This window comes from Triturus cristatus, chromosome 8, assembly GCF_964204655.1.
Source record: "Triturus cristatus chromosome 8, aTriCri1.1, whole genome shotgun sequence".
NCBI classification, from domain to species: Eukaryota; Metazoa; Chordata; class Amphibia; order Caudata; family Salamandridae; genus Triturus; species Triturus cristatus.
In genome coordinates this window covers 1,463,917,688-1,463,944,257 of record NC_140591.1, presented here as the reverse complement: position 1 = coordinate 1,463,944,257, position 26,570 = coordinate 1,463,917,688, and the positions used below count along the sequence as shown (strand labels likewise).

At 44.3% G+C, this 26,570-nt stretch overlaps 1 protein-coding gene across 1 annotated transcript in view; it reads right to left on the bottom strand.

Annotated features, from left to right (window-relative positions):
* WNT11 (Wnt family member 11) overlaps window positions 1-26,570 on the bottom strand; it is a 206,582-nt gene that overhangs the window by 99,379 nt on the left and 80,633 nt on the right. The window contains exon 3 of the mRNA XM_085623281.1: window positions 11,077-11,312. Coding sequence (XP_085479407.1) covers window positions 11,077-11,312 — 236 coding nt within the window. The remainder of the gene's footprint in view (window positions 1-11,076; window positions 11,313-26,570) is intronic.

Sequence of the window (26,570 nt, the reverse complement as noted above, 5' to 3'; positions counted from 1 at the left end):
GCAATTACATCTGACCAGTGGTAGGGGGAGGGGGACTTCTGTGCTTTTGTTACAAGGGGTCGATTTTACAGCACTGCTGAAAAAACGGCTGCCATTAACAAAACCGGCCCCACCCTTACGGCCCACCTGGAAAATGCCCAGTGCCTGCTACGGCCAGTCCGTCCCTGCTGCTAAACCACAAATGAATCTGATCACAACAGATTTAATGTACTTGATTCATTTGTCAGTAACATAACCCGCTTCACATCTTTCCTGCAGTTTGTTTTGTTTATGGACACTATGATCCATGATTTGTTACTGAGTGTTTTTACTTTGTTGTCTCTAAAGCCCAATGAAAGGGAGTCAGAGATAGCCCTGTCCATGTCTTGGGACCATACCTAGCACACACACACACACACACAGACTCTCACCAGTTCCTTCACTTGGATAGCGCTTTCTCTGTGCATGCTTTTGCCTCAGCCCCTATATAGCGCTATGTTGCCTCTAGATAGGGTCAGGCACTATATAAGTATCACCTACAGACATGCACTTATAAATAAGAGCATTCAGATGTGTAGGTTGTTCTAAAATAATAAATGTCAGATCCCAACAGACTAGGCCTCTGTCTCTGATAGGATCCAAATGTTTACAACTCTGAAACATTACGAGTTAAGAGTAGAAGTCAGGCAGAAGTAACTAAAGTCATCTCCTTCATGAGAACTGTCACATAAACAGAAGTCTGGGTTACTAGACAGGCAGCTCAACCTGCTTCTATCCCTATTAAAAATAAAACGTGCAATTGGTTTCTGTACGTTTTCTTTATATGATAAGAATTCTGCGGAAGAAAATCAATTTCTCATATTTTTCAGCTTGGCTAGATGAGCGTGAAATCACAGTTCTGTCTGGTAAAGGAAAACTAGTTAAAGCATTGAAAATGCTTCAAGTGGACCATTTGGCCACTCCCACCTGAGACCTTAGGCTCATCGTCTGTGATTGGAAGGTGGAAGAGAACCACTAAGAGCCGTGGGTATGACACACTCGGTGCCGGCACCCCTGCGTGCTTCCTTTATTCTCCAGTGCCAGCCAGGCATCAGTTCTCCCCGTGCACTGAATGGGTCCTGGAGTTAGTCAACATGGAAGTGAGAAGATTGTATTCTTTACTCCATAAGGGCTGAATAACTGCATAAGGGAGGGCTTGAGAGCCTTCAATGGGCTCCAGACCTTCTCCAGCCATGTTGAATGTTTCTCACTAAGGTATCAGGGAGATTTTCAGCCACATGTTGCCCTCCCATGTTAAGAAATAGAACATTTTGTAGTAAACCACATGTTCTGGTGTGGAGGTATTGGGGTGAATGGATAGGAGCTTTCCACCGGTTGTATATGTTTGTAGTCTTTACAGAACCCTGTCATGGTCACTCTTCCCCCTGTTGCACCTCGGAACTAGGAGGATGGAAATAGCTCTGCTACCAAAAACTGTCTCTGGGAAATGAACTAGGCGGCCACTCAACTTTAACTCCAAGCTCAGGCCACTTCACTGATAGGAGGAGCAGAAAACCCAACTGGGTTCTAATTAATTGAAAGTGGCTGTGACACGACTAAGGGGCAGATTTACAAGCCCCTTGCGACAGTTTTACGCCACCGTTGCATCACTTTTGTGACGCAGCGGCAGCGTAAACAATGCGCCACTATGCGACATATTTTCAACGTGACGCATCTAGTGAGATGCGTTACGTTGTAAAGCCCTGCACTACATTATACCTGTGTCAGGTATAATGTATGCAGGGTGGGCGTTCCCTCGCAAGGAAGCCCCGTAAAAGTGACGCAGTGAAATCTACAAGATTTCACTGAGTCACTTTTACATCCCCACAGCGTCAGATCCTTATGCCTGCTTGAAGCAGGCGTAAGGAGTGACGCAGCATATAAGGTATAGGGCACCCCTGAGCAGTGCTGGAGTTGCGTCACCCTTGCGACACAACTCCAGCACTGCATCACCCTTACTGCAACAGATGCGTCACGCATCTGTCTAACCGTGCGCCATAGTGCGCCGCATTGTAAATGTGGCGCATCCATGGTGGCGCAAGGGGGTTTTTCAGTCACGCAAAATAACTGGTGCATCCCTGCTAATATGCAGGGATGCGCCAGTTATTGTAAATCTGCCCCTCAGTGCCTACAGAGAGTCAACGCACTCATGCCTAAGGTGAACTATGCTGCTCTTCTACACTTAGACACAGTTTGACTCAAGTATGGTACCAGAATATTGTGGACTAAACATTGTCTGTTAAAAATATTGTGTCCTAAATATCGCTCCAATGGAGTTAATAGCAGAAATCGACAACCAACGGGAGGTGTGCATGACAATGATTGGAGGTAACTGTTGAGTTCTCATACAATGACTCTTTTTTTCGTTTAAGATTTTTTTCCTAGCTAAATCATTTCTTCTCACTTTAAACATATTTTAATGAATAATGACTCTTAATTCAGTGATCCAATTTTGATTGCTTCTGCTCCCAAAGTTTTATTACATTTCTACCTTCATATATTAACTTGAATTCCACTTTGACGTTTTTCTTATTTTTTTACACTTTGGTTGTGTAAATTGTGACAAATCCAACACACACATTTCTCTTTGTTATTTCCCTGCAGTGTTGCATACTGGACTGAACTATTGATTTGAAGGTGTGTATGGCAATAATTGGAGGCGACTTTTTTAACATCCCATTACCCTTTCCTAGGTTTAACTTTAAGACTTCTTTCCTAGTTGAACCATTCCTTTTCATTTTAGCCATATTTTGATGGTTAATGGCTCTTGATTCTGTGATCCTATTTAGATTGATTTTGCTCTTGATGTTTTATTAAGTGTTTCCTTTTTATGTTAGCTAGATTTCCATATCGAAGTTTTCCATATCTTTTGACAGTTTGCTGCTGTAAATTGTAACACATACAGCACACACATTTCCCTCTAATGCAGTCTTGCTGCTCATGAAATGTTAATTTTGAAGTTTTAGGTATATTAACATTTTTTTTCAAATTTATATTCATGGGTAGAGATTTTTATCTAATGCCCGCCAATGATGCATTATGAGAATACCAGTTTGTCTTTGGGTGACCACTGTTGGAAGAGTGCAACAGGCTGGCACCTTGAACTCCTCCTCACTACATAAAGCACTAGCCTTTTCTACCTCTTTTAATCCTGCTGATAGTGGCTAAATTCCATTCTGATATCTGGTACATAAAGTTAGAAGAAGAGAGGTCTACTGTCCTATCCTCCTCCTCGACTTATTCCAATCTGTCCTATATATTCCCACTTTAAGACCTTTCTTCTCTTCATAAGAATATAGCCAGCAATGGGGGACCCAACCAAAAGGTACTTATATACTAATTTCTATACCTTGCAGACCAAAGGCGGCGAACCTATTAGACAAATGTTTGTACGTATATAAAAGAAACCTATAAAAATAAAATAAAATAAATAAATAAAAATAAAAAAGATGAGATTCCATTGTTAAAGTTGTCTAAATCAAATAGTAAACCACTTTGCAATTATACTTTGGATTAAAGGTCCAATGCTTTCATTACACATCTGGATTTATCCACATCTGATATTGGGTGTATATGAAATATACATGCCCAATAAATACTATCCTTGTTTGTCTTCATGAGATGTGAGGGGCCGCTTGCATTGCAGCTGGGAGGAGGAAACAGAGCCAAAGCTAAGACAGTCGGCAATCCCTAAAGATCCTGCCAGCAGCCCTGTCTTCGGCAAACGTGATGTATTATTTTGCTTTCAAATATGTGGAATAGTTTGCGGTCGCAAATCTGTCTTTGTTAAACTGTTTCCACCCCTGGGCACATAGTGTGCAATTTATTTTAGAGTTGATTGGTTATGACTCGCCCAGGGTTGTTCTGTGAGTCACAAATCTGTTCTCAAAGAGAAAAACTCAGGTTCACAAGATAGCATAGATTAAGACAGGGGATATGGGTGTAAGAAAAGCTTGTACATGTGTTTATGATCTTTTAACCTTGTGATGTATGTCAAGATGTCAACTAGCCCTCGAAAGATAGGGGGTATCTACAGTCTCTGAAACATGACCTGTGCCAAGTCATGGCAAGCGCTGATATATTAATCTACAGAAACATATTTTGCCACTTATGCAATGCAATGTGATCCATTTCATTGACAGACTGTTTGCTGTTGTTAGAGTGAAACACATCTGGCTGTCATCTGTATAGGATTGCAGGTGTAGGTCTTGTTCGTAAACGATGCTTAATAGTGATCGAAGGTTAGCAATGAAATGCATCGCCTCTGGCCATGTCCTCTGTGGCACTTTGGAAGGAAAAGGGTGAAATCTGAAAGCAAGTGATCCAGGTATGCAGTTTACTATCAGGTCGCAGTGACTTGAAGCACTATCTGGGAAATGACCCGCTATGCCTAAATTAGTGCAAGATGATTGACTTGTGGAGTCGATTAAATAACCCCTCCCTCATCAGCAATGCTAGGGTATCCAAGACGTGAAGCACAACTATTTTAGCGACATGGCTATGCATAAATCCCAACCGTACCAGGGGCAGCTCCTCCATTTGAGCCGAAGAGCGTTGCTTCACAAGCTCCAGAGCCGAAAAATAAAATGGCAATAAAGTTTGCTTATTACCATTTTATTTTTCAGCAAGATGTCCTGAACTAAGTGTCAGGGCAGGTCAGGGCCAGCGCTGACGAGTGGCAGCAGCAGGGAGCTGTGCACTTTAAAATGCGCATGCCGGTTTGGCTGGCCAACCTTGGGATGGCCAGCCAGACATGCCCATCTTAAAGTTCTCTGACCTAGTTGTCTTAGACAACTGGGTTAGAGAAAGCACAGGGATCCAGTGCTCTTAGGAGCACTGGGAGAACCTGCTCTATCCAATCCTGGCGCTGCTTTTATGCTGTGAAAGCAGCACGAGGATTGGGTAGTGCAGTTTCCTGCATCGGGAGATTTCTGGAAGACACCTGAGGGAGGAGGACGTCGCACGGCAGAGTCCAGTGAATTAATTTTATTGTTTTCTTTGTACTCACCACCCTCGATACAAGCCGGCTGCCAGTGTATTGTACGCAATTGAAATATTTTGTATTGCTGTGTTCCAGCATGGGGTTTACCAGTACATTCTCAGCCTTTTTGGCCACAAATGTAGCCTTAAATTGGCAGTAGTCATCTAGAGATGGGTGCAGAGAGGGTCATAGTGGATAGCTGTAAAAAGCCAGTTTACTCCTGAAGACTAAAGTGAGTGAACTTGCTGTAATGGTCACAGTGCAGCCTTGAAAGGGTATCTACTACAACAACAAAGCAAGAGAAGAAATGCCTGAATTAGTCTCAGCCATTGGGAACCGGTTGGTTCGTGTTCCAGTCCATCATTTTTCACCAAACGTTATCACTCTAGACAGAGCCCAGCCACATGCAAATCAGCCTTGGTCCTGCTCCAAAAGGAACAGCCCAGCTCAAAGTGCCAGAGCAAGGTTCCTGCAGAGAGAAACACAAGCAGCCCCAGACCGCTCCTGAAGGTGTAGAAAGAGGGGAGAGAGAATTGGTATGCGGGGTAGAAGATGGGCGGGAGGGTGACGTAAGACACATTTTACTTGTTTCACGTTACTAGAGTTAGAGTGAGAGAAAGGAGGGATTCCTGCACAGTCCATTTCCCAGACTTACCATTTACTTCGACCAAACCTGAAAGTAGCCCGAATAACCTACGCACCAGGTTCACACTGCGAACAAGGAGCTTAACATTGTTTCCTTTAATGTGCACAGAATGAATGCCCCAGCCGAGCACTAAATGATGCTTCATGCCCTCAAGGGAATGAATGGGGACATCTGCCTGTTACAAGAGACTCATGGGCATATTCACAACAGAATGGCGGAGTGTGCTGTTACACCACAATTGGTAACGCCGTGCTCTGACATTCTGAAAATGCAGGCACGCGCTGTATTTACAATAATAAGGCACACCCCTGCGTTTCCCCTAGTGCTGGTGCTAAATTTAGCTGCCTACCACCAATGCAGGCACCCTTGCACCATAGTGCAAGGGTGTGCCAGCATTGCAGGGAATGACTGTTCATGTGCAGGAAGGTGTCCCCTCCTGCACATAAACAATCACTAATGGCGATTAGTAACTTCCATGTGAGCTGCATAATAGACATATAGAAGTTGCAACTCTTCAGTATTTAATAATTGTTTATGTGAAGGAAGGGATACCTTACTGCACATGAACAATCACTAATGGTGATTGCTATTTCTATGTATGCTGCAGAATGCAGCACACATAGAAACAGCAAAACAGGCAAAAACAGCAGAAACAGCAAAAACGAGGCGAAATCAATAATTTCTCCTCATTGCGCCTGTTTAAGACAAAGTTTTCCCTGGTCTTATTTTTGGCGCTGCCCCATATTCACTCCAGCCTTGTAAATAAGAGGCATCATCAAAAAGCAATAGTGCTGCAGCAGAAAGCTCACTGCAGCACCAATTGTCCACCCCTTTCACCCTAAGCGTGAATAAGGGCATAATTTAAAAGGCAGCGTAAAGCCACATTAAGTGGCTTAACGCCGCCTTGTAAATAAGACTCACCAGAGCATCAAAAAAAGTGATGTTCTGTTGACGATAACCCCTTGAAAATATGCCCCTCCTTTCTTGCTAGGGACACTTGGCAATATATGTCTATGTATGTCCCAAGTGAGCACTTTGCCACCATCAAATTAAAGATGTAAAATTAGGTTGAATTATTTTTTTATGTCTGCTTGGAATTTACAGTGGTTTTTCTGGCATGCCTACATCCATTCATGGGTGCAAGAAATCTCTGCAACCATAAGTCCTACTCAGGGACTCAGATATGGCCTTCTAATGCAGTGGCGGCTGCTCCATCAGGGCGTAGGAGCGCTGCCTCACTGCTTTCTCGCAGTGCGAGAAGCAGAAAATAAAATGGTATTTTAAATACCATTTTAATTTCTGCATCTCACACTGCAAGAAAGCAGAAGGCTGGGGTATGCCTGGTTGGGGGCGGGCGGGAGGGTATGCCTGGTTGGGGTTGGGCGGGTGGGTGTGTCAGGGAGGAGTGGCTTGCACCATTCTGAGTTCCCTGACTGTTTGGTCGGCCATGGGGCCGAACAAAGCAGTCGTGTGCACTCTCTATGTAGGCTCCATGCATCCTACATAGAGAAAATGGCCTCCCTACAGGTGCCCGGCTGGGCGCTGCCCGTGACTCCGCAAAAATCACAATGCTGCCATTGCAGCGTGGTGATTGGCTTACAGGAGGAGAGGGAGCATGCCTGTTCCTGTTGGCAGCGCGGGACCCGGCCCAGGAGCAGATGTGGCGCTGGACCTCACCCCCTCAGGTAAGTTTAATATGTTAATTTTAATGTCCCCCCCCCCCCGCGTGACCCCCCCATCCACGAGCATTGCAAGCCACGATGGCACACGGTAGTTTTATTTCAAGCCACGCACACAATTTACAATATGTTCATATAGAATGTTGCCTATGTGCTCTTTTTCCTCATGGCCGTCTCTGTTGCCTGACTCTCTTCTCTGGGGGAAGCTCTGTATTCCAGACCTTAGTCCTTGGTGTCTGATGATATTCTGTAGAGGGGCACAGATATATTATCTGCCATTGAACTCTGTGATTCAGTATTGACAACCTGCTTTCAAAGTGTTTCGGGTTTCTGCCTGGTAACTGCGAATCAGCCTGAGAGCCAGCTCGTCAAATCGAATGACGGTCCACAGGCCGTGTGACAGCGCAGAAAACGGGCCACGCGCTGTGTCTGAGAGTGCTGGAAGGGCTGTCTAATTCAAAGAGAGACGTGCTGCGCCACTGTCTTTTCCAAAACCCATATCCCGCCTAGAAAAAATAAGCGAGTCTCTACCTTCATGAATCTATACTTGCCACCATATGGTACCAAAATATGGTAATAAGAACTCCGTCTGACGTAAATATCTCGTATGACACTGTTTCTGAATGTGATTTTTTGACATACAACTGCTTCGTCTCGAATACCTGGTGATTAGTGGCGGGCGCATTTGAATACTGGGAGTGTGGAAAGTACCCTCTTCACAGGCTGAGAGCTCTTTCATTGTAAAACCCTAATTGTTTGGGCTTCACTCCTAACTTTGAAGCAGAACCTGAGGGCAGGGGTGCTCTAGACCCAGCACACTGCACAGCACATTCCCCAAATTCGTAAAGCGCCCCAGCGAGACACCCAGAACCACATTGGCCCTAACCAGAAAAAAACTTGGGCGGAGATAATTCAATATCAGACATGCAAGTGTGTGCAACTTAACCTGTTTGCATAGGGCACCTTGTGTTATGGAGATTTTAATAAAGTTATATAGACTCTTTATATAACATTATGAAAGCAATTAGAGCTTATGAAATGATTCATTCAATTTTTAATAAAGTTATATAGATTGCTAAACATGCTTATTATTAATATACAAAACTGTGACAGCTCTTCTTTGCAGCTTTGATAAAGTGGAGGATTCCGTGAAACACGTGTGATCAATAAGTGGTACTTTCTGTGAATAGAAGAGTAAAGTATTGATGAAGAGGATGAACGGAAGATGGTGTTAGGCATGCTTTCCTCTTTCCTTCACTTGGCTTTGATTACATTAGCATACGCTGGTATGGACACAAGCTCAGCCTACTAGAAACTCTACAGGGCTCTCAAAATGCAAAACACAACCGCATTTGTATATTTTAGAGCCTTTTGTTAAACACTAACTTTAGACCATGAGAAGTGTGAGGCTATTGAGTAAAACAAGCAACAGATTAGCACTGGTGAGTTACCTTCCTGCTTTCTCAAATTTGCTTGAAAATGCACAATTTGCCCACTCTTTTTTCAAACAATTCTCGGGGGGGGGGGGACACCCCCGCACCCCCTGTAGGTGGTTCGGGCACGCTCGCTACGGTCAAGCGCCACAGTGCAGTATGACAATTGGTTTACGCCACACCCCTTTCAAATGTCACCATCCGCCACTGTTCTAATGTCAAGTCTGCTTTGGAAGTTTCGGAATACTTACAAACTTGTATAGTTATGGACAGTCCAAATCTTCGATTCAACCCCTTTTCAACGTGAAAGGGGCCAAATATGTACAACAGCAAAGACATGGTATAAATGTCCTTCCAGGGTGGGAATGAAAATGGACACCCCCGATTTGCTGGGGGTCTAGGGGAAGGGTTTTCTACAATTTGCACAACTATCTTGTTCCTTTGCGGAGTTCTCAGCTATGGAGAACTCATCACAGCTGCAACAGGATGCCTCTGGAAATGTCACATGAAAAATGTAGGGAACTAAAATTTTCACAAAACAGATTTTTTAGCTGCTAGTAAAAAGAGGAACCCCAGATCTTTACTCCTTTTTCTCCGATCTCCGCGTCATAACCAATAGCCCACCTAGAAATAGTCCAGGACCCATGGAGGAATCTTGATATCTGAATGTGTAAAGATATGCAGTGAACATTGGAGCTGTCTAAAGACACAACACCAGAACTACTTTGCCCTCCCTGACTTATTAGACCACACAGCGAAGCTGAAAATGTGTGAGATACTGTAAGATATTGGTCTTTATGGACTTCTGGGAGTTCCTAACCCTGCTGTGACCAATCTCTTAATGTCTTGAAGAACACTGAAACATTTGTTGTCTGTAACACGCAAGAATTAGGCCCTTGAACATGTGCTTCCAAAAACTGAAGGACCCCCGGAATGCCATAGATATTTTAACATGGTGTAGAGAAGTTAAAGCAATAGTAAAAAAAAACACACTTCTGCTTATTTCTCAAAGATTGTGTAGTTAAAAAAAAACACGTAGGGGAACCATGAAAACTGGACCATCATGCTAGTGACCAAGGACTTGGTCAAGCACCGTCTGTACCAGCTTGAGAGCAGGGGGTTGGAGGGGTGTTAGATGGACAGATTAACTTAAATTTTATGGCTCTTTTTAACTTTAAATTGAGACTCTAGAGGTCACTAGGCAAAAACAGAAGATAATAAATAACAGAAGGAATATAACATAACACAGGTGTGGAATGGGGTCAACGGGTGGCAAGCACAATTACAGAGAGAAAGAGGAATAGTGGAAAGCAAAACAAATGTATGTGAAAGGCACATGGAGTGAACATGAAAGAAAGGAGAAAAAAATGCAAAAAGGAAAGAAAAAAGAAGGAAAAAAGAAAGTAAGTTGGAAGGAATGAAAGAAAGAAAGTTGTAAAGATGGACATAAAAATGAAAAGGCCAAAAGAGAAAGGAAAAGGAAGTAAAGGAAACATTCCTTGGAGGAGCAATTCCTGGGGAACATCTTTGAAACCATGGGGATCACACACTTCCCTCACTCAGAGGTAGCCCTATAGCTCAAAGTGGGGGATATTTTATTTTCCTTGCTACTCCTTTGTGTGTGACTAATACGATCCAACTGTGCCCCTACAGACTTCCATTGCTAAAAATGCTAACACATTTATATCGCCCATTAAGGACATCCTGCGATATCCTATCTATGAGACTGTGACCCTGGAAATTTTGGGTTGGGGTGACATCAAATCAAGGTTGTACAAAGGGAGTTTACCCCTTACTAATCTTGATCATGCTAGTGGCATAAGTGTTGATAGAGTTATGATGGCTAGAGAATATGCACCAGATTCTGTGGACTGCCACAGCAATGGGAAGGCTCACCACACACATTATTGATATTTTAAAGTCAGGCAACATCTCCTTCCATACATTGGCAGATGTAAAAGGCATTGGACGTACCCCCGAGTCTGAGGGCATTATAGCTGTTTGGTGAACCATGGCCACTTGGAAATGGAACTTGTACTTAGATCTGCCTTCAGAAAGTAATGGTGCATAGTTGGGGAAAGTGCACTAGTGTTCTGTGGGCGTTTTGGAGGGGAATTTAGGCTGAGGGTAGTCTATGAGGAAGTTGTGGGCAAGGAGGGAAAGATGAGCATACAAATTAATTTTGACTCCTGTTCTGCTGACAATTTTTAAATCGCTGTGGCATCTGGGACAGTAACTCACCTCATATCAAGGAAAACCCCAATAAAAATGTAATTTGAGAGAGCACTGGTCCAGCATGTTCTGATGGCAAGCATTTACCTCTCTCCAGATCCTGATTGAAGTTGGGTGCAAGCTCAATGGAGGAGCAGTTCCACCGCATGTCGCTGAAGGCTTTGTGGCATGTCTTCTTCACCTCTCTGGCTGCGTGGATGATGGTCTGCATGAGATCCAGGTTGCTGCGGCACAGCTGCGTCTGAGAAGAGACTAGGCCTTGCAGCTGCTTGCAGTGCTGTGTCTGGTTCAAGGCGAGAGCTAATGGAGTATTGGATAACGCTCTGATTTAAAAGAAGCCCATAAAGAAAAAAAGGGAAAAAAACACCCAAGCAATTAAAACAACAGATTTTAAGGGTTGAAATTTCATGCATTAATAGATCCCCCCTGAAATCGTCCAGACATTGCTCCATTATCATGTCATCCCCTTTCCCACAAAACATGGAATGCGTCCAAAAACCATGAAGGACTGTCAGAGCTCCACAGTGTCGAATGCACACTTACGTCACTGGAGAGGTGAACATACTCTCCACTAAAGCACTGTCCCATTATTATATCAACTCTTAACAATGCAGCGTGTTTTGCTGATGGATGAAAGCCATAGTGTGATTACTTGTAGTTGCGTCAGACTCAAGGGGAAATGTTGGTGGAAGCACCAGACCAACAACAGAATCCACGCAAAGAAAGACATTTTGGAAAATGTAATTAGCTATGTGGCACATTTTCTGTGTACTGTCTTCTGTCATTTCACAAATTGATACTCCAGCAGAATTAAAATTACTTATTCCTTGAGCCCGATCTAAGGCAAATTAACAAAAAACAATCTTTACCCATGATGGACAGCTGTATATACAATTTAGGTGTAGCGTACATTACGTTCCAGACACCTGTCGCACAGCAGCAAAAATCTAGAAGACTCCAAATCTCTTGAGTGATATTTATTTAATCTTTTTTATCCATAATTTATTTCATGACTTCATCACATCTTTTATCATTTTCCATTTCAAGACTTCGTACATATATAAATATAACGTACTGGGTAGTTATAGTTAGGATGTCGTTTTCAAAGGTAGAATGTTTTTTCATTTGCCAATAACTTTCAAAACTAGTTTGACGCTCACTTCAGCTGCTGTTCTGAAAATATTTATATGATCCTTCAAGCGAGGGAAGAGAAAAAATGGGGGTCCCAAAATGCTTTTTCCCCATGTTAATTTCCATAGGAAACTTCAGACACGGCTACTGTGGAAGAAAGGTAGCTCTTGATCCAGAAAGCACCCTTTGTCCTGGGACATTGCAGTTTGCTATGGCACGGTGGGAGCACCGCTCCATTTGTCCATTTGTCAATTTAAAAATAGAAAGAAAAAAAAAAGAGGCGCAGGCCCACTGGGGATGGGGTCCCAGGCTGGAAAGGCCTTAAAGAGGGGCCACTCGGCCCCCTTCCCTCTCAGTTATTAAAAAAATTAAAGGCCTGGCCCCAGGGAAACCGCGCAACCCCCTCTTCCTTTTTTTAATGAAAAAAATATTAATAAAGGGGAAGGCCCAGGACGTGGGATCCCGGGGCCCAAAATGGTCCAAGGATGGGGGGGCCACATGGCCTCCCTTCCTAAAAAAGGGAGGAAAAAAACGCTAGCAACTCGCCAGAGGCCCGCCCCCTTTCTCCACCACTCTGCAAATGTGCCTCCTGGCATGCTGCTGGTTGGGGGATGAAGTCCCCTTGGCTGCTGAGGATACTTAGGGGCCAACAAGACCTCCTGTTACCTCCTGTAAGCCCCACACAGTGGATTGCTGAGAGAAGGTCAGAGGCCACACACCCTTTCTCCATCATTCTGCACATGCACCTCTGGGCACACTGCTGGTGGGGGGACGAGTTCCCCTTGCCTCCTGAGGCCCTATGGACTAAATGGGACTTTTCCCTCCAAGCAGCAGTGCTCCAGGAGGCACATTTGCAGAGTAGTGATGAAAAGGGGCATGGCCTCTGACAACCTCTCAGCAATCCAGCTGTGTGGGTCTTACTGGAGGTAACAGGAGGGGTAGTTGGCCCCCCAAGGACCCTCAATAGCCAAGGGGACTTCACCCCCCTACTAGTAGTGTGCCAGGAGGCACATTTGCAGAGTGGTGGAGAAGGGGGGCGTGGCCTGCTATCAGGTCTCAGCAACCCTGCTGTCTGGGACTTAATGAAGGTAACAGGAGGGGTAGTTGGTCCCCAAGGACGTTCTTGGGTGCCAACTACCTCTCCAGTTATCTGCAATAAGTCCTATATAGCGAGATTGCTAAGAGGTCTTCAGAGGCCACGCCCCCTTTCTCCACCACTCTGCAAACCAAGCTCAAGGTGCACTACTAATTATGGGTTGTTAATACCGGCGCTCTCTCTGGATGCAATTACCTGCTGCTTCAGCACCGGGACACCCCTGTTTGGGGTGGCTGTCGCGCTTTATAAGAACCAGTATTATTATAACTGGTTGGGAGATGAAGCCCACTATACTCCTGAGGGACCTTGGGGGGCAAGAAGCCCTCTTGGTACCTACTGTAAGTCCTACACAGTGGAATTCCTGAGAGCTGATCGGAGGACCAGCCCCCTTTCTCCACCAGTCTGTGAATGCGACTACTAGTTCAAAAACCATAGAAATTCACTGAAAAAGCCAAAGGTTACAGGGACATTATAGTTAGGAATTAGTATTTAAAACATCTTAGATATTCACTAAAAAAACAAAGGGTATAGGGACATTATAGTTGGGAAATGGAATTAAAAAAACCATAGAAATTCATTGAAAAAAACAAAGGTTACAGAGATGTTATAGTGAGGCTAACATTTGACTAGTACAAAACCAGAGAAATTCAGCCATTACAGTTAGTGAGCTAACTATAACTCGCGCACCTGCATTGCACTGCTTATGACCTCACATATTACATCACTCATGACACGGTCAGTGACATCACTCATGACATCGCTGATGACATCTCAAATTACATCACTGATGACATCATCCGCAGAATCTCCGATGCACACTCACACCCATATAATCATTCATACACCCACTCCAACTACCACACTACCATTCTCAAACCCATTCACACACATACCTGTACTTACACAGCAACTCACTGATTCATAGATCAACACACACATATCCACTCACTCACCCATACAACCACTCACACACCCACTCACTTACTAATACAGACACTAACAAATCCACTCACACACTCATACAGCCACTCACACTGTCAGTCATGCAAAAGAGCTACTAACACACCTACTCACTCACCCATACAGTTAATCACACAGCCACTTACTCGCCCATACAGTTACACACACACCCACTTACTTACTCATAAATATACTAACATGTACCTACTCACCTATGCAGTCAGTGACCCAAGCACACACTCACCCATACAGCCACCCTAATAATCACTCACTCACACATACAGTCACTCATATACCCCATCAGCCACATATACTGCCTTTCACATACCCAGTTACTCACCCATATACCACTGACACATGCATTCACTTACCGACACAGCCATTCACACACTCATTCACCCATAAAACCCCTCACACACACACACACTCAGTAACCCACACAACCACTAACTCACCCACTCACTTATCTAGACAGGTAGTCACACACACCCTCACTCACCCTCATAGACACTCATACAGGTACTCAGACAACCAAGCAAGTACCCATACAGCCACTCACATACCCACCCACCAACATATACAGCCACTTAGACACCAACTGACATACTGATACTAACATTTACGGAACCTAGTCACTCACTCATACATTCACTGAGACACCTAATCATTCACTTATACAGTCAGTCATGCACCAAATGAATCACCCATATAAGCACTCATACACCTACTGATTCACCAATACACTTTGGTATATAATTTAACACTCAAAATGGTTTTTTAAACTCACAGTTACCGTATGATGTAATCAGTTATGTCATTTGAAATGTCATCAGCGATGTCATCAGTGATGTCACCGACCATATCATGAGTGATGGAATATGCTAGGTCATAAGCAGTGCATTGCGGGGGCGCTAGTTATAGTTAGCTCACTAACTATAACGGCTGAATTTCTCTGGTTTTGTACGAGTGAAATGTTAGCCTAACTATAACATATCTGTAACCTTTGTTCTTTTCAATGAATTTCTATGATTTTTTTAATTATATATATATTTGTTTAGATTTGGGGCCATAAAGAAGACCACAGGGTTTAAAGCACTGTAATTGTTTCAGACATGTGACTTACGTAGAACACAAAGGGCACAAAAAAATCTGTTTGAAAAATGAATCTAAGAAAAGAACTTGATTATTAACAATATAAAAAAGTAGAATAATTATCACACCCACAAAAATGTTGATACATTTAAAGCAAAGAAAAGAGAGGTCGCTGCTGACTGCTCCCCTCTCCTCCCCAGACACATGTATGTCTGAAATTCTTCATCATCGCTGAGGCTCACACAAGTATTTGGAACCTCAGGTGGAAAGGAAAGATTATGAACTGGAATTCTACAGTGCGTTTTCTTCCATCTGAATTACTATATTTATTTTAGAGAATCCTAGTTTATTTTCTCAGACATCTTATTCTTTACGTCCAGTTAGATCAGAAAATCTTTGCAGCCAAAAATTACATTTTGGACAAAACTGCTACTGTCCAGGAAATTTCAAATTCATTACACAGTAAATACACTCTTCACTCAGGGGATAATACGAACAAAAAAGTAAGAAAAAGTCGTCATTCATGCAATGAAGACATTGCAGCTGCTGGTGATCCTCATACATACGCTCCAGTATCTGCTAATTTTTAATTTGATTCTTTATCTCTGTATTTATTTAGTCTTGCAGTTGTGTATATCACCCTTAGGTATCAGCGTGCTTCACAAAGAAAAGTGAACTACTCCTTTGTAAATAGATCTATGCATGTTTAATCTAGGGGTGGGCGTAACTTGCAAAAGTTTGTGTATCGTAATTACGCGGAATTACCTTAGAATTCCAAAAGAGTACATGGAATTACGCTAGAAGAGTAATTCCGTGCTTAGCGCTATTGCCTCCCTTGTGCCCAAAATGGACCCGAGGATGCATTTTGCGCTAAAAAATAGCGCTGCATGTAATAGAGCATGAATAGCAAGTGTGAGTAGCTGCTTGCGCAAGCTTAATGTGCTCCTGGGGAAGGATTTTTCCCAAACGTACTACCAGCATTTAGCGCTATTTTCTTTGTGCAAACTGCACCCTTGCGTCCAAAATGGGCACAAGGATAATTTTTGCTCCAAGAAGTAGTGCTAAATTCAGCAGAACACGTACAGTGAGCATGAGCCGCATGTTGCGCATGCTATATTTGCTTTTGGGGAAGGATTTTCTCCATCTTACTCCCAGCATTTAGCACTATTTTCTTTGCACAAAATACAGGCTCGTGTTCACAATGGACACAAGGAAACATTTTTGTGCTAAGAAATAGTGCTAAATGCAGCAGAACATGAGTAGCACGCATGAGCCACTCACTCTTGTTAAATGTGGTCTTACGCTAGGATTTTCCCCTCAAATTCAACAAGCAGGAGTAATCGCATAATTATCAGAAATTCTTCAAAAAAGAGTAATGCACAATTACCGAAATTACTCCAATTTTTGAAATGCCGCCCAGGGCAAGTTTAATGTACTCAGGTCATGTATTTCACTAGTGTAGATTTAGGACATTCCACTAACGTATAAATATATATATATTTTTCCAACTTAAGGATTTCCTCCTAAGAATTTGGTTGTTTGCACATATATGCCGCACCTTGTACTGAATGTATTGGTGGTCTTGTCTTTACCGCTATTACAGTTGGCCAATGCTTCTCTAAGTGAAGTGCTGTGACATGTGCACCTTTTTCTTTTTAATGTTCGGAATGATTCAATACTTCCTGACATAGGGGCAGAAAATGCCCAGTAAATCTTCATTTTCAAGGCCCTTCATGTCCAGATTCAATATTGGGGTTCCCGAAACGACCAGGCTGTGAGAGTAGATAGCGGCTTCAAACAGACTCAGACCAGCCCGGAAGGATCCATCTCCATGCCTGCCTCACCAAATAGTTTCTTTAGATAGACTTTATAGTGAAAAAAGAACTTTCAATTGCTAATTCTATGTATTCCTGTACACTAGCTTGCATGCATCTTGTCGTATGTTGTGCCTTGCTCCAGAGGTGAGCTGGTTCTGGGTCAGCAGCTTTGTGGGGAAGTAAGAGACATAAAGACATGGTGCTCAAATTGCTTTGTCTGGGACTACCTGTCTAAGTACTAAGTGAGTCTCATATTTAACTGCATGTCATGGGTCATACCATGATGAAACTTGGAAGCATGGAGGTGACCAAGCGTGTGCCTCAAGTCAGGGCTGCAGAAGGGAAACTTGCACATTATGCTCAGATGCTGCATGTTTTGCTTTTGCCCACTCCTGGGTTTCTGAATGGGCACATTTGCAAAAATTCATTTTGGTCTCATGAAGCACACATTGTCATAGTAGTCACTGGTACTCAAGAGAACTGTGTGTGGATGTGCTCCTTGTGAAGATGGAGCTGGGTCAAATTAACCAATGGCTGAAGTGAGCCGACCCATTTCCCCATGCTGCATACTGTAGCGGGTGGAAAAAAAGTGACTGATACGCAACAGACCTATGGATGACGAGGGCTGAGTGAAAGCCGCTAAAAGTAACCATATTTTATATATACAGAATGCATAACCAGTAGCTGTGTAATATGGGCTTGTATGACCTTGGCTGAGTTCTGGTTAATACATTTCACTTCCACCCCACAATGGCAACATAGGACCACTTTACACATGTTACTTGTTATAAATTCTTATATTACATGATTTATTAATTGATCTTCGCACTCTAGAAAGATTTAGAACATTTGGGCGCCATGCATCAAGTATCCATTGTTTGCCCGAGACCGCAGATATGTCTTCCGATGCTCTGAGAAATGTGTGTTTTATGCAACAATGTTGATCATAAATCAGTTTTAAAATTCAAAACTCATTGTCAGGAAATAAAAACATGCATTCTAAAATGTGTTTTTCTTTTATAATACATTGGCACTGTAGAGTACATTTGTCAAGACATATTTAATAGAAAACAAATTAAGTGCAACGTGGGACAGTGTTACTCTTTGCTGACAGGGTTCTGCACTTAGAATGTTTATTTTCACCCACCGAGGAGGATTCATCAGTCGCGGCTCACAATACTCGCGGTTGGGTCACGCAGGGGGAAGGGAGGTTAAAATAAAAATAAAAAAACCTTACCTGTCTGGGTCCCACGTTGCTCCTGGGCCGGATCCCGCTTTAGGCGTTTTCCTGATCCTGAACAGGAACTGGAACTGGCATACTCCCTGCCCTCCCGTAAGCCAATCACAACGCTGCAATGGCAGCGTTGTGATTAGTGTGGACAGCACCCAGCCGGGCGCCTGCAGGGAGGCCATTTTCTCTATGTAGACTGCATGCAGCCCACATAGAGAAAATGTAGAGTGCGCATGACAGGTTTGGCTGACCAAACAGTCAGGGCCCACAACAGCGGACAAGCCACGCCTCCCTGCCATGTCTACCCACCCGCCCCCAACCAGGCATACCCTCCTGCCCGCCCCCAATCAGGCATACCCTGCCCTCTGCTTTCTCGCAGTGTGATAAGCAGAAACATAAAATGGTATTTAAAATACCATTTTAAGTTTCTGCTTCTTGCACTGCGAGAAAGAAGTGGGGCGATGCTCCTCCACCCTAATGAAGGAGCCACCCTGGGATTCATTGATAGATACTTGCAAGGCTGAGCTTGTCAGATGTGCTGATACATGCTCTAAGAGCAGCACAGTCATTGTGAAAACTTGTTTGAGAAGCTTAATTTTAGCCTGGCCGAAATTTTAATTATGCCGGAGTAATCAGAGTAATTTTGATAATTTTGTGCTACTCTTGTGATGCAAAATCACAGAAAGTTTTGTGATTACTCCTGTTAGGGTAATTTTGCATACTTTCAGGCAACAATGCCTAGCCAAGAGCACAGGAACAGAGCTTGAGTGTCTGCTGGCTGCTACTGGTCCTGTTCTGTTGCATTTAGTGCTATTTTATTTTTGCAAATTGCAACCTCGGTTCCATTTCGGACAGGATGGTGCATTATGCATTAAGAAAATAGCGCTAAATGCAGGGTTATGCCCCTTGTGTCATTCTCAATAATCATGCAAAATCTATGGCAAATTACACGAGTGACTTCCACCCCTACTAAATATCCTGCAAATTAATAATTCAGCACTATGAATTGAGGGAAATAATTCACAATTAGACCTCTTTTCTGTGAAGTATGAGCTATGAAACCACTGGAAAACATTCAATAAGAAGGCTTAACCATATGTATATATATTTTAGTCCAGTCAAAAGGTCTTGGCTACCGCCAGACCTAAAAAATACACAAAAAGTACAGTCAGAGTGGAATGGATACAGACTGTGGTTTTCCATGCATACCTCTGCAGGGAAGTATTACTTTTCCATCTCTTGATAAGTTTACTCTTTTCAAACAGTTTTGGAACATCACCCAGCACACTCCATCCTCTGCCAATGAACTCTAAGATGCTTGCCTCTGAAGTCTGCTGTTAATGCAGGTGCAGTCTTGAGCAATACAAAAGATGTAAACAGACAGCCCAGGGCTCCAAGTCTGTAGCAGTCTTGGCTCCACTTGAGCACAAGGCGTCGTCCATTTGGACACGTCAAGAGTGAGATCATGAAACTTCCTCACAGGACACTGGAGATGGTGTGGACTTCGCACAGATTCAGGTCTCTAAACAGATTTACAGTCCCACGTCAAATATTTCTTTTTTATATTCAAACAACCTGATAAGTGAAAATTAAAGTTTGTTTTTGTGCGTAATGCATAACCTCTAGCTATTAAAAAAAATATCTAGTCCTCTGTAGCTTATTGTAGTGGAAAAAAGCACTATGGAAAATGACAAAGGTTGCAAGCCGGTCTTTTGCACATTGCAAAGACAGTGAAACTGAAGAGGTGGGCACATTTTTGATGGAATAAACGAATGTGCTAAAATAGGTTATGCCAAATACAAATTCTAATTTTCCTGACTTGTTTTCAGCACAATAAGCGAAATATTTGTAGAGTTCTTTCACTTAGTTTCTTCAAAATGAAACTCTCGAACTGGCTTTTGTAGGAGCATTTTCTGCAAATAAGGATTTTACAGAAACAATTCCAGTTGGATAGGAATTCAAAAATGTACAAGATACTATTATGCATTTCCCACTTTTGCTGATTGATTAGAAACGTTTCACCTATGGAGAAATGACTCCTCCACTGAGGTGCCTGTTTACAAACAACCTTGCCACCCATTATCCAGGATGGGTCACCTCTAGACAATATGAAGTATCACCAAATACAATATTTACAAAGCGTTTTAACTTCTATCAGTGAGAATTTCAGAACTGTAAAGTTCGAGATGTTCCAGATACCAACAGCACTTCAGGGCTCAGAGATGGTGGGAATGCTCTTTATAAATGCACTTAGGAACATGACCCTTCTACATGCATCAAATCTACTGTATGGGGTGGAGGGGCACTGTAGGTTCAAAACCTATTCTGCATGCCTTCTACCCTTTCTTACTTACTAGTTTTTTGGTATTCACAAACTACGAGTTTAATTTTACAAATAGTAATTTTTACGGTTGCAAACACTTCGCACTTGTGGCGAAGAATGCACATAAAAAGATAGGCCTGTTTCTAGACAGAAATCTTTTAAATCAAAGCTAGCAAATTCTAAAAGGATTCTAAAAATATTATAAGAGCAAACATAATCTAAGTTTGGGGAAATACAATGCACTGTGGAGCTATGTATGGGAGAAACATCTCTGTGCTACCTGTCCCATCCAGCTCCTTCTGAGCACACTATAAAGCAATTAATTCAAATGTGTCTCTTATGCACTAAAGAGTGATTTCTGATTTGTCATTTTTCTCTACACTTCCTCATGCTTCTTAAGAAGACACCTCCATTGTATATCATTTGGGAATGTATCCCTACCGCCAGCAAGAGAGCCACCTGGTTCACCAACGAGCTCATGACCTCCAAACGCACATGCCGGAAACTGGAGAAGATATGGCTCCACGAACGCACACCGGACAACCACGCAGCTCACAAGGACGCCACCCGCAGACATCACCACCTCATCAGATTAGCCAAGAGATCCTCCTTCAAATACCGCTTGGATAACAACGCACACGACAGCAAAGAGCTCTTCAGCATCGTAAAGGAACTCTCCAACCCCAGCGCCAACGACATCCCGCCCTCACAAGAACTGTGCGACTCACTAGCCATCTTCTTCCACCGCAAGATCGCTGACATCCACAACAGCTTCAGCATAATGACCGCCCCGCCTACGCCAGACTCCACCTCCCCTGTGAAAATCACCAGCGCCAACTGCCTGACCTCCTGGTCCAACGTCGACGATGATGAGACATGCAAGGTCATGAACTCCATCCACTCAGGATCTCCGTCAGACCCGTGCCCACACCACGTATTCAACACAGCAGATGCAGCCATTGCACCCCAACTACGGAAGGTCATCAACATCTCCTTCGGAACAGCAACATTCCCGGAAAGCTGAAAGCACGCCCAAATCAACGCCCTCCTCAGGAAGCCCAAAGCGGACCCCAAGGACCTCAAGAACTTCCAGCCCATCTCCCTGCTCCCGTTCCCGGCAAAGGTCATCGAGAAAATCGTCAACATACAATTGGCCCGCCACCTGGAAGACAACAACATATTGGACCCATCCCAGTCCGGATTCAGACGTAACCACAGCACAGAGACAGCCCTCATTGCCGCCACAGACGACATCAGGCGCCAACTAGACAATGGCGAAACATCAGCCCTCATCCTCCTGGACCTGTCAGCCGCCTTCGACACGGTCTGCCATCGCACTCTAAAGACACGCTTCCTAGAAGCCGGAATCAAAGAGAAGGCCCTTGACTGGACCACGTCCTTCCTCTCCGGCAGAACCCAGAGCGTCCGCCTCCCACCCTTCCGATCCGAAGCCACCGACATCATCTGCGGCGTCCCCCAAGGCTCATCCCTCAGCCCGACGCTGTTCAACGTCTACATGGCCCCCCTCGCACAAGTGGCCCGCCATCACGACCTCAACATCAACTCCTATGCCGACGACACCCAGCTCATCCTCTCCCTCACCAAGGACCCACACACGGCCAAAACCAACCTCCACGAGGGAATGAAAGCCGTCGCCGACTGGATGAGGAGCAGCCGACTGAAGCTGAACTCGGACACGACGGAGGTCCTCATCCTCGGACCCACCCCCTCAGCCTGGGACGACTCCTGGTGGCCAACCACACTGGGAACAGCACCAACACCCACCGACCATGCACGCAACCTAGGATTCATCCTCGACTCCTCCCTCTCCATGTCTAAACAGGTCAACGCCATCTCCTCCTCATGCTACAACACCCTCCGCATGCTCCGCGGGATCTACAAGTGGATCCCGACCGAAACAAGAAGAACGGTGACACAGGCCCTCGTCAGCAGCAGACTGGACTACGGCAACGCACTCTAAGCAGGAATCCCAGCCAAACACCTACTACGACTACAACGCATCCAAAACTCCTCCGCCCAACTGATCATCAACGTCCCCCGCCGCAGCCACATCACCCCCCACCTGAGAGACCTACACTGGCTCCCCGTCGACAAGAGGATCACCTTCAAGCTCCTCACCCACGCACACAAAGCACTCCACAACGCTGGACCAGCCTACCTGAACAGCAGACTCAGCTTCCACACCCCCACCCACCAGCTCCGCTCCACCAGCCTCGCCCTCGCCGCCGTCCCCCGCATCTGACGAACGACCTCCGGCGGCAGATCCTTCTCCTACCTCGCCGCCAAGACCTGGAACACCCTCCCTACCCACATACCGCAGACCCAAGACCTACTCGCCTTCAGAAGACTCCTCAAGACCTGGCTCTTCGAACAGTAGCAGCACCCCCCCCCCCTCCCCTCAGCGCCTTGAGACCCTCACGGGTAAGTAGCGCGCTTTACAAGTACTCTGATTGATAAGATAGCACTAAGACCAAGTTCTCCACTGCTGGAGATCTGAAAACTTCCCATATACTGCTGTCTTGAGCTGCATTACTCTTACACTCTTAGGGTGGGGCTACTGGGCCACAACAGAGGTGGTTGAGGTCATTTGTCTGTGGTGTCCTATGGCTCCTACTACTACAGATCTACAAACAGGGTCAAGCACACCCTTTCTAAACTTGTCTTTCATGGTAGCGAGGGTGGGCTGACAAAGGCTTCTCGGGGAGGTAGTGATAGGGGCCAGAGACTCAAAACTCAAAATGTCAACCAACAGACACAAGATCTAAAGGCAAACAAGTGGTTGTCTTTAGAGACTAACAGAAGTATTTCAATAGTACACAAAAACAAAATGCAGTAATAATACAGTAATAAGGATCAGTTACTGGGTTAAGCAACATTTCAGACTAAAACAAGTTGTTATAGTTCCCATATCCACCACAGTGTCCTAGTTCAATGGTGGTAGTTCCTACCTGACTACAGAGATATATCACGGTGGCTGCAGCTACCACCATACTATGGTGACCTATGAATGCAGACAACTTAAGGTAAGAACCGACTAAGTTGTAAGTTCACTATTTGGGTTATGAAGGTAACTGTTAAATGTGGGACATGTAACTTGGTTCAGTTAGTATCTTGCAATTGAGTTCATTTTGGTATGTTACTTCTTTTGACAGGCTGTTGTAACACAAAACACCATCTTTCAAAATGACCTCTTATTTTAGCTGTCTGTTCGGAAGTGGCTCAGGACTGTGGTGGTGACTGTGAGCCCTTCACAGTCACACAGGCAGCATTTCTGTCAGCAGGGTTGTGGTGGCAGCCCTGCCTCTCAATTCATGTCAATGAAGGAAACAGCCCTGCAGGCTTGGTTCAGCAGTGGTCTGCCTTTGGCAGTACCAGTCTTCAGGTCATCGGGGGTCCCTCTTCTTCATCAATTATGATGTCTTTGTCCACAGCACGCCAGCGGTGGCAGAACAGTTCCCTCGGCTCATGGTGGAGATGTTGGTAAGCACACTGGCGCTTAGGTGTTGTTGCTGCTTCACACAGTTCACAGCATGAGCCATTCAGAGAGGATGAGTGACACCTCCCAGTTCAGGTCGGTGCTGTCACACTTCTGAACTCAAGCTGGCGTCTTCTGGTGTCCCACGCACCAGGAACACAACAGGGCTTCTCATCCTAGACAGTCACTCCTCCCACAGGGCTATGAACTCTCCTCCCTTCTCTGAAAAATCAGGCAGACTTTTAGGCTTTTCTAGACCCACAGCTTCTCCACAAACTTGTGCAATCCCCAGGTTATGCCCCCTTAACTCTCTGAATCTGGCTGTCATGCAGTCACCAGCTCTGGATCGCAGCCGCTCTTCGAGGACTCTAGTGGAGCACTCCTTTCATTATTCAAGAAGAACGTGGCAATGGAACAAAGTGCAGTGGTTTGGATTCCACCTTATACTCATTTTCCAGAGGGGGATGTTAATCCACTGTCTAAAGTCTATGAACCGTTTTCTGATGGATCCCTTTTTAACCATAGGCACAAAGAAGTGTGAAGACTCTGCGCCCAACTGGCATCAGTCTCCCTTAAGTAGCAATCAAACAAAGAGCAAAGGGCTGGCTGTGCCCAGAAACCCCCTCACCTTTAACAACAGATTCTGCTGATTCACCCCCTCCCCCATACCATCCACCGAAGGGCAGTGCTCAGGAACAACTAGTCATAGCCCAGGACCTGGACAGCAGTGCATTGCTTGGTGCCTCCTCAAGGTCAAGGTCACAGAAAAGCTTCTGGAGCTTGGAAACACCATAGACAGACCAGGGCCTCAGTGCACATGCTATTTCAGCATGTCAGCTGGGCCAACAAAAATCAGGATACCAGTTTCACTTGCAGTTATGTTACTCAGGGCAGGGATACGTGCTCATGTGCCATGCAGGGGACATTTCACATTCCAATTGTCACCTTCAATCTGTGACATCAAAGTGCAATAAAACAGAATCTGAGACTCTGGCAGGGGACCACACTTGCATTCTCATTAACGCAATAATACATAATACATTGTGTAACATTAACCAGTGGAAAAAGTAGAGTGGTGCTGCAGCAGGGGTTTCAGGTTCCCACTCCTAAATTTTAAATTGTACCAAAATTGTAATGCACATTCTTCTTGACAGGAATGCCAGCCCCGAGCTCATGAGAACATCATTGTTGCTGTTAACAGAATACATCAAAATGTAAATATATAAACAACAATGCTCTTTCTTTAGACCACAGCTGACAGTGGAATTTGCCCTTGCCAGGCTGGTGGATGAAGAACGATAGGATAGTGGCGTACACTAGTATTTCATTTAGAATATTTGCAAAGTGCTCAATTGCGGTAACGGTTTCCTGGCGCTATGATACAAATGACCAGCCCTCATGGATAAACCACAGGCCAAAATATAAACATCTAGCAAAACTTCAAATTTTAGCTCTAAAATAAAAACACATAAATCTCTGACCAACCCTAAAGGTAAGAGACCATATCTCAGCAGCTAATGTAGATCAGGTTTTAATACATACAAATCCAATTTTTAGCTGCCTCCTAAACTTGGACAAGTTATTCCGATTACCAAGATCAAACAGTAGCTCATTCCAAGCTTCTGCCGTTAACTATACAAGAATCGCCCACCTTGACACCCTCTGCTGGTCCTAGAATCTCGAAGAAGAGATGCCAAAGAAGAAAGCTGTGAGGAAGATGGACAATACCACAAAAGGAGCAGTTGAATAAATGAAGGGCACAAATTGTTGCCTTGACACAAATGCATCAACTTTAGAACCAACAGTCAGCGTAAGTTCTGCGAATGATGGGAAATTAAGGCGGTTCATGGCAAGTTCAAGAGCCGACAATCAGCCCTCTTCTGAATCAGCTGTAGGTGACGGTGTTGAATATATTGGACAGGAAGACCCAAATAAAGGACATTACTAAAATCCAGATACACTCCTACTACAGCAGGAATGATTGGAAAAGTAGAGGATTTGGGCAAAAAGGTTTTTTTTTAACAGTTTCAAATTTAGGAAGCCAGAGGGTGTGAGTTTGTCAATGTGGGTCTGAAAACAAAGAGTGGAATCAAATATTATCCCCAGAGTATTTCAGTGTATGAGCTGGCACTGGAAGTTGCCTAATATGTGTGAAGCCAACAACTATGAGTCCAGAGGGAAGGAGAACCTCCAAGTACCTTCCGCTCTGTCTTATCCTGTCTTAAAACAAAAGATGGCTGGAGTTAAAATCAGAAAACCTACCTAAGTGGGACCCTGTAGTTCCTCAGAGTGGCGTTGTATTTAATTCTATGGTGCACAAAAATGTTTTCAGGCAGACTCTCTCCAGGAACTCATATAGTAGGCATGTTTCTCCTCTCCCAAAGCTGGGGAATGCCATTGCACCAAAGAAACCTTTCGATGAGAAGTCATGGATC